An 8,996-nucleotide genomic window follows, 5' to 3' on the forward strand; every position below is an offset into this window, starting at 1 on the left:
TCTAGGTCTATCTCGGCTCTTCCTATCTACGCCCCGTTAGTCTACATTCAATCGGCGCTTCTTTTTCATCCGCTCATCATCACCCCTCAAGACTCCAAGTAGAACAGCACGGCAAGTCGACACACCTGTCTACTTCTACCTTCCTTTCTTCTTCTCATCTCTCAAGACTCCGAGAACGATGAGAAGAGCATCTCTTACATGGGAACCAAAGACACAAGAAGGATCCACCCGTCTTTCTAACTTCCTCTTCTCCTATCTCTCTCTTTCTTCTTCTTCAGCACACCCAAGAGAAAGAAGATGACCTCTCCCACATGACCCATACGCCGAAAGACCTTTCTTTCTTCTCCATCCATCCTTCTCCGACTTGCGTGACTTTTCTCTTCTTTTTCTTCATCTCCTCCCTCTCATACACTCCCCGTTGCGGTTGTCCCTGTTCCATTGGTATTCCTATTACTACTCCCTCCTCCTTGGGCTGCTGCACTTGCCTTCTGTTGATCTTTCTTCTGTTTATCGATCAGTTTCTTGAGGACATTCTTTGCATCTGATTCGGGGAATTCCTCTGGATTGTAGAAATGAGGTGCAATCTCGAGAAGCCATTCTCCTCGAACTTGAGTGATCGTTCTTATGAAATTTTTGCTTGTTAAAACATATTCATGATACAAGACCCACTCCGGCTTATGATCGAGCACGGTTGACGGATGAAGAGCCACCGTCTGGTTATCTTTCACAGTTAGGTAGTGTCCTGATCTTTGCAGATGAGCTACTTGCATGAAGAAACCTGCGACAAGGGCCTTACGTATATTTGTATAATAATCCTTACTTGTATATGGAGTGCTATTGAGAGGTAGAGAGAGTCTCTCCATAGTTCTTTGGAGCTGAGTGCGCACATTCTTCGCTGATGCTAAAGAACGTGGGTTGAGAAAATTATCGAAACAAAATTGCTTCTCAAGATCCACATTCCCTCCTCCATGCTGGATATAAGCATGGAAGACGTTCAGAAGCGTCAGATGATCCCCATCTAAATGGCAAAAGCGAGATTTCGCCGCGTCGGCTTCTCTGGATTTCTCTTTAGGACGGAGAAAGGTTAAAGGGACAGACAGCATCGCAGCTATAGACAACATCTCCTTGCTACAATCGTACTTACAGCTATCCACTAACGCCTTGGCTAGCTGAGGATCTAACGGAAATTCCGCCATCGATTCACCCTCTTGAGATAACTCCCCTTCATCGTCTAACGCTCCAAGATAATTCAACTGCACATACACACGCACAGTAAGTGCTGTCACATAGAAGATAGATACACTGAGAAAGGGAAGACAAATAGAGTCTGAATCAGAGAGATGGATAGATTAAAGTTCGATAGACACACAGACAGATATATATAGAAAGATATTCAAGATAGACAGAGTGTAGAGATAGATAGATAGATTGAAGATCGATAGACAGATAGAGAGAGATAGAGTGTGTGTAAGAGAATTTAGACTTGATGCTTTATTCTTCTTTGTTGAAATAGAGTTCTATCTTGAAAGAGAGACAAGTGTGAGAAAGACTCTTGCTGAGTAGAGTAGAGGAATGGCTAGAATGGGGGGGTGAAGCCTACGAGAGACACTTTTGCCCTATGGATATTCTACACATGTAAAGACGTAGTAGAGAAATCTCCGTAAAGAAAAACGAACATACACATGCCATATATAGTCAACTGAAGAGCAATCTATCTTTGGTCTATCTATCCACCTACACCCGTCTCTCTCAACATAGATATATTTGATGTATGTACAGTATGGATCCGAACACGGATGTAGATGTAGAAGAACTCTCCCCTGCGGTATGAAGCTATGAAGCTACAGAAAAGATTCTCCGCATCAGACAGGACAACTTCTCACCCAACACAGAATGCATCCCTTCACTAAGCTGTCAATGCTACTATAGATACATCTACCTTATCGATAAGTCCAAACAAAGAGAGAGAGCAAGGAATAGAGACATACACGTACATACACCTCGACATCCCTCCTGTCTTTCTTTCTTTCTTTCTCCTTTTCTTTCTCATCTGAATCGTTCTTCTCTCCCCCTCCCGTTGAAAGTTTCGTATCTCCTACCTGTTCGAGAGCTCTCATGAGGGTCTCTGGAGCCGGAGGGTCCATAAAATCGAAGTGTACAAGATCATCGATCCCTAGCTTTTTGAGTGTAATTACAACACTCCCAAGATTACTTCTCAAGATTTCTGGATAAGTTTGCTCTACGAGCTCTTTCTCAAACGCTTTTTCTGTATAGAGACGAAAGCATTTGCCAGGCCTTGTTCTCCCCGCTCTCCCAGCTCGTTGCTGAGCACTTGCTTTCGAGATGGGAGAGACAAGCAACGATTCAACTCTTGCACGAGGATTATACACCTTCTGTTTTGAGAAGCCCGGATCTATCACATAGACAATGCCGTCAATCGTAATCGAAGTTTCCGCTATATTAGTACTAACGACGCACTTTCTCCCTGGTTTGCCTCCTTCATACTTAGGCCCGGGAGGAGGTTCGAAGATCCTCTGTTGCATAGCGGGAGGTAAAGATGAATAGAGAGGGACGACCATGAGTTCACCCGAGTCGGAATGTCTTTGTGCGAGTTTCTCGAGCTCTCTTTTCGTCTGTTCGATCTCTTCTTCTCCTGTCAAGAAGATTAGCATATCACCCGGAGGCTCAGAGATATGAATCTGGATAGCTGTGCGAATACATGCTTCAAGATAATCCTTTTCTGGTTGAGGTGTATAGAAGATTTCCACGGGGTGCATGCGGCCAGGAACATTCAAGATAGGGGCATCATCGAAGTACTGCTGGAACTTGCGTGCATCTAACGTAGCGCTCATTACGACCATCTTTAGAGTCGGACGATTCTTACACACTTCTTTAAGTAGACCAAAGAGAACATCTGTAGCTAACGTTCTCTCATGCGCTTCATCTAACACTACCACGGAGTATCTCTCTAGTAGGGGATCCGCCATAGCTTCACGTAAAAGCATTCCATCCGTCATGTACTTCAAGATCGTCTGAGGAGAGCTCTTATCTTCAAAACGGATCGTATAGCCCACCTGAAAGAAAGACAAGAAACAGAACAACTACCAAAGAAAAAGGAATACATAGGCATGCATGCATCTTCAGAGAAATTCCTACCTGCAGGAGGAAAACATGTATGTATACATATAGACATGAACATACATACACAGAGACATAGACATAGATAGACAGATAGATACTCATATGTATAGATTGATACAGTCGTAGAGAGAAGAGGGGGACGAGAGGAAGAGAGAAGAGAACAGAAGGATGATGAGAAAGAAAGAGACAGGAAAAGAAGGAAACAGAAGGAGAAAGATAGATCAAAAGAAGAAAAAAAAAGAGAGGAAGAGAGGGCGCAAAGGGAAGAGAAAGGAAAGCAGGAGAGTAAGAAGAAAGTCAGGAAGAAAAGAAGACTAATACAGAGAAAGAGAGACAGGTGTCAGGGGTAATGAACGAAAGCAGTTCAAATACAAGAAAGATGAAGTAGTTAGGAGCAGTACTAACGAATTCTTCCTTCTCTCTGTTAACTCAAGAAGATATGCTGCTAACGAAAGAAGAAGAAAACGACAGAGAAACACAAGGAAGAGGAAATGGAGAGAAGAGACATTCGAATCATCACGATAGAGATGTACGTGTAATACATGAAGAGATAGAAAGATCTATGTATACATATATATATATATATAGAGAGAGAGATTGAAGATAGATAGAGAGATAGTTCAATAGTCGAAGACCGAAGAAGCGAGAATGACTGCTCTTTGTTTAGCCGAGTATGGATGTGAAAACTACCACGGAGACACTCCATCCAGGTAAAACGAAGAAAGAAAGAAAGAGTGGAAACGAAAGAGTGAGAAAGAAAGAGAGAGAGAAAGATCGTTTGTTTCATTCATCGGACAGCGTCATGCAAAGCGTCTCCTCGCTTTGGGAGATGTCGTCGCCTCATCCTTTGCAGACAATAGACGTATTATCTCCTAGCGACCATACACATACCCATCTTTACGTCATCGTTGACCTATCTATGTGCCTATCTTTATCTTTCTATCTATACAGAGATGTAAGTACATGTATAGACCGTGTACAGATGGATCTATGTACGTAGAGAGAATCGTATGATGACAAGAGCATGTAAGTTCGTTACCTCGAGTTCCATCTAAGCACCCCCATACATGCATGTGTATCTTCTACGTACGTAGGGGGAGAGAGAGAGTATACAACATGTCTATACCTACCTATGTATATAGAGAGTGTGTGAGACGTAAGTGAATGAAGAAGAACGACCCGAGGACATGAACGTATGCTGATAAGAAACTTACTTCTTTCCCAAGTTCCACATCCATTTCGTCTGCAACTCTTTGCGCTACACTCATCGCAGCGACTCTTCTAGGTTGAGTGCATGCAATACACTTCCCCTGATGCATGCCCGCATCAAGTAAAAATTGAGTCATCTGTGTGGTCTTGCCACTTCCTGTCTCTCCGACAAGAATGACCGTTCGATTTCTTTTAACTAGCTTCAAGAAGTTTTTCTTGGCATTCCACGAAGGAAGTTTCTTCCTCCCTTCCAAGATCTTGTAGTAGCGAGATGTAAAAGGCTGTCCTGTGAAAGGATTAATCCCTTCAGGAACGCCTCCCGGCGGTGGGACATAAGGTGTACATACACCCGAAGTCACAGCAGCAGCAGCAGCAGAGACAGCGGCAGCAGCAACTGTACCCGTCGCACTGGGGGGGAAAGAGGAGAAACCCCCGGTAGAGGTGGGGGGTTGAGTTGTAAATAAACTCCCATTGTTTAGATGAGAAGTAGGAAGAGAAGTTCCATTAGAGGAAGAAGAGAAGTTCGAGAAGTTGCTACTTGTTTGCGGTCCTCCTGGAAAACCTAGGGATGCCGTACCATCCCAGTATGAAGAAGAAGAAGAGGAAGAATTCGGGTGTGGATATCCCCCCGCGCTCCCCGAGGTAGGATTGGTATAGGCTGAAGAAGGAGGAGCTGAAGAAAAGTTACTTGACGTTGTCTGAGGTGTATATACACCGCCAGATCCACTATGGTGACTACTACTATGATTACTATCACTAAAAGAACTAGATGAGGAAGAGGACGGCGGAGGAGACGAAGAAAACCCTCCGCCTCCTAGACGACGTCGCGAGAAATCTCCACGAGAATCTGCGCTATCATCTCCATCCCGACTATCAAAGCCTGTACCTAGAGATCTCTTCTTCGAACCGAGATCTAATTTAGGCGGAGGTGCATCCATCTTGGAAGGAAAGAAGAAAGGGATGGGAGCACCGAAAGGGAGGAAAAGAAAAGAACAACGTAGAGACGAGAAGCGGAGAGTTTAGATGAATGCAACTTTTGGAAGAAGAGAGAAGAAAGAAAGGGAAGACAGAGGAAAACAGACTTGATAACGAGGGTTAGAGGAAAGAGAAGAAGCAAGAATACGCCCAGCACTACTCACGGGTTAAAGAAAGGGACGGATGTGGTGATATGCAAAACTCTGTGAAGGAAAGGAGAGTGACGAAAAAGAAAGAACGAAGAAAACTTCTTACTACACAGAGAGCCTTCTCGCCGGGAGTGAGGAAGAAAAGCGAGACAAGGAGTGAACAGTAGAAGCCGAGATGAGAGATGAAGACGGAAAATGGAAATTCGAGAGAGAGGGACATCAAAAACGAAAAGGAAATCGAACTGCTACGATGGCGCGTCACTTAGACTTGTTGCAAACGGGGTGTACATACACTCGAGAAGCGTCCAAACCCAGTTACAGACGACGAGATGGAGTGGTTGAAAGGTAAAGTTTGCGCCACTGGAGTGTGGATGACTGGTAAGGAGGGAGTCCGGGGTGGAAGGACATACACTCCTCTCTCACGCAAAAGAAATACGCAGCCGACAAGTTGAGAAGAAGACGCCGTGAGAAAGAATCCTGCCAAGATTGAAGAAGGAGAAGTCTACGAGAAAAAAGAAAATGAAGTAGAGGATGAGAAAAGTAGGACCGGATCTCTGGAGGGACGCAGCGGGGGGAGAGTAGGCTGAAAAGAGGAAATCGCGGCGGGAATCGACAACGCGGAGACGATGAAGAGGAGACCGAGAGGAATGAGCGAGAAAAATGGCTAACAACGTCGGCACAGGAGAAAGACAAACTCAAGCCTTCATTCCGATAAAAACAAGGAATTAAAGAGACGAGTGAAAGGGACGACTGGGAGAAAACTGTCCTAGCTCTCTCCCACTTGAGAGAGAGCAGGTGGTGTCGTCGTCGTTTCAAATTCACTCAGGTGTACATACACCGAGGAATGGGCGGGCGCAGCGATCGCCAATTGACCGGGGCTTCCCGACAGAGACGTGAGACCGAGAGAAATCTTCGATGGTTTTATGTTAACTTGACTGTAAACCAACCCATCAAAATTCACAGAAGAATTGCGTTTTGCCCGATATGTCGGCAGACTGTGAAGGAAACCCCCTCAGAAAATACAATGCAAGAAAGTGCGCTTTTGCTAAGATCACGAATGAGCATAGTAGATCATTTCTTAGGAACTCTGTCTCCTACCGTCAGCGAACTTTCACCGCAGGTAGGCATTTTCTCTCACTTGCTTACTCACCCTGTATCAACACACGAAAAGTCTCTCATACAATCGAAGGACTTTCCCTTCCTGAGAGCTCCTCCTGTCCACCGAAATTAAGAAGGTTGACATTCCAGTGGGCATGCAAAGTGCTAAGAGAGGCCTTAATGACGGTGCGTCATCTATAGAGCCGAATCTAGGCATCCTTTTTTCTTCTTGCCTACTCAATCGAAGGATTCACTAATCTGCCAACAGAAGCCCCCCGGTCCGTCCTGCGCCTCACATTTCTTCTTCATTCTTCAACTTCCACAGAATCTTCGTCATTCTTCTTTGCGCCTTTGAAGAAGCCACCGACAAATCGACGGGAATTCAGATGTCTGTTCGCCTCTCCCTTCTGTTTGCGAAGGTGAGGGTAGCAGGCGCTTGAGTAGCACACACATCCCAACTAACGAAGGGGGGTGGAACGGGGAACGGGTCGGTAGTCCACCGTATCCGTTGAGAATCGCCTTTACTACGACTATTTCCGGTCTCCGGCGAAGAGTCTGGTTTATCTTTTGCTGTGAAAGGAATTCTAGCGTGCAGATTAGTTTGTTTCTACCGCATAATTCTTGAGCACACGGGAGAACCTGGCGTGAGAGCATAGTCCACAACAGAAAGGATCATACGACACTCCTGGGACTATGTGGCATCTCACTGAGGGAGGCCTGCGTCCTCCCCCTTAGCAGTAGGCCATTCCGAGCCGATACTATAACGTGAAACAGAAACAGATACTATTATACCGTCCAAATCTTCGGTAAAAGCGAAGCAAATCCTTTCAAATGGACTATACGGGACTCTGCATTTCTTTGTATCGGTATGAAATCTAGTAAACCAAGCATACCAACGGATGAAAGACAACACTTCGGCCGTCAGGGGAGGGTCTGCCAGCCTTGGGAGGTGAGTTCAGAGCCACTACCGCTCGCCGTCCTTGTTCTCCTGAACGTCTCCATCGGGGGGCACCTGTGTCTTGTCTTATCCCTGTTTCGCTCTCTTTCGATGTACGTCTCTTTTTTGGACTCTTCCAGCTTTGAATACTTTTTCGCTTCAACTCTCAAGACTCTCTTTAAGAGTAAGTGAAGAAACAGAACTAGTTGTGTGTCGCGTGTCTCCTCCTCCTCCTGAGGCAAAGACGACGCCCGACTGTACGTACACCTGGCAAACGCACACCTACCTACCTGTTGGAGGTGTTGAATCCGTTCCATTTCTCTTAAACATATTGTCTTTTCTAAACAAACGATTGACGCCCCAAACATAGGACGTTTCTCGTCTTGAGAAGATCCGTCCAGTCTCTCCTTCGTCGGCACCCTTGTCTTAACTATCCTTTCTGTACTCCTTCTGTCTTCACGACGAGGAAGGCCTGCACACCCGCCGGACGTTGCCTGTTCTCTCCCTCTGAATTCCTTGCAAACATGGCAGCTCTACTTGTTAAGTTTCTCCTCATCTCTCTGTCTCTCGACTTCTCCATAAAACTGTCTATTCACACCTTAGCATTCAGACATGCACCGCCTTCTTCCTCGACCTTTTCGAACACGAACCTGTCTCCAGTGCCAAGCAGCACGGCAGCGTCCAACCAACCATCAGCACAGATCCACAAGATGCTCAGGTGTACGTACACCCAAGCTGGAGGACATGGTCATCGCCGGCTAGTCCAGCCTGGACCTCTCAATCAGGAACTCTGGGCTGTCTCGCGTAAAGGCTTTGTAGGAGGGAACTGGAAGTGCAACGGTTCAGTAGAAAAGGCGAACGAAATTACTCGTGATTTAAATAACGCTCAGCTTCCCTTTAACGAAGTCGATGTAAGGTGTCTAGGTGACCTACACTTGCTTTGATGTCTCTTTATCTCTTTCTTCTTCCTCTCTTCCCTCCTTCCTTTAGATTTCCGGAGTGTATGTACAGCTGTACATGCCTTCATAAGCATGCAAGATGGTAGTCGTCTTCTTCTTCCTCGTTCTTTAAGCTGCGACGAAGGCTTATGTTCACAACTTGGAAAAAGGCATCTCCCGGCTTCTGCACCTCAATTCTCGTCCAGCGTGTGTATTTCTAAACTCAACAAAGTACTGCATCCATATGTTGTTTCACACTGTATCTGCCCATCTATCTATGTCTATCGATATGTATCTCTATATCTATCTAGTTCATCTGTCTAAATATATATACGTATATCTGTGTGTACAGACACTCTGCCTACTACTATGGACGGCCCTAAAACGACTCTTCATCGGCGAGGCATACGCACTTTTCTTTCTAGCCATTCTTCGCTTCCTCTCTCTGTTACTTTCTTCTTTCCTGTATCCACCCCCACTCTACTTCTGACAGCGTAGCTTTCTACCTTTTCCATATATGTAATATATAAAGGGGGTATAGCTCAGATG

The 8,996-nt window shown here is 45.4% G+C and overlaps 2 protein-coding genes across 2 annotated transcripts in view; one reads left to right on the plus strand and one right to left on the minus strand.

Annotated features, from left to right (window-relative positions):
- On the minus strand, positions 1 to 6,628 carry CSUI_006393 (atp-dependent rna helicase). The gene is made up of 3 exons (XM_068066553.1): positions 4,356 to 6,628; positions 1,995 to 3,074; positions 1 to 1,253 (listed from the first exon to the last, which is right to left on the minus strand). The coding sequence occupies exons 1-3, from the start codon at positions 5,286 to 5,288 to the stop codon at positions 405 to 407; spliced, it is 2,862 nt and encodes a 953-aa protein (XP_067921468.1). The 5' UTR covers positions 5,289 to 6,628; the 3' UTR covers positions 1 to 404.
- Positions 6,629 to 7,461: 833 nt separating this feature from the next.
- Positions 7,462 to 8,996, plus strand: part of CSUI_006394 (triose-phosphate isomerase tpi-ii) — an 8,403-nt gene continuing 6,868 nt past the window's right edge. Inside the window, exons 1-3 of the mRNA XM_068066554.1 lie at positions 7,462 to 7,521; positions 7,650 to 7,693; positions 7,911 to 8,420. Coding sequence (XP_067921469.1) covers positions 8,034 to 8,420 — 387 coding nt within the window. The 5' untranslated portion in view covers positions 7,462 to 7,521; positions 7,650 to 7,693; positions 7,911 to 8,033. The remainder of the gene's footprint in view (positions 7,522 to 7,649; positions 7,694 to 7,910; positions 8,421 to 8,996) is intronic.

Source organism: Cystoisospora suis (genome assembly GCF_002600585.1).
Source record: "Cystoisospora suis strain Wien I chromosome Unknown contig_3232, whole genome shotgun sequence".
Lineage (NCBI taxonomy): Eukaryota > Apicomplexa > Conoidasida > Eucoccidiorida > Sarcocystidae > Cystoisospora > Cystoisospora suis.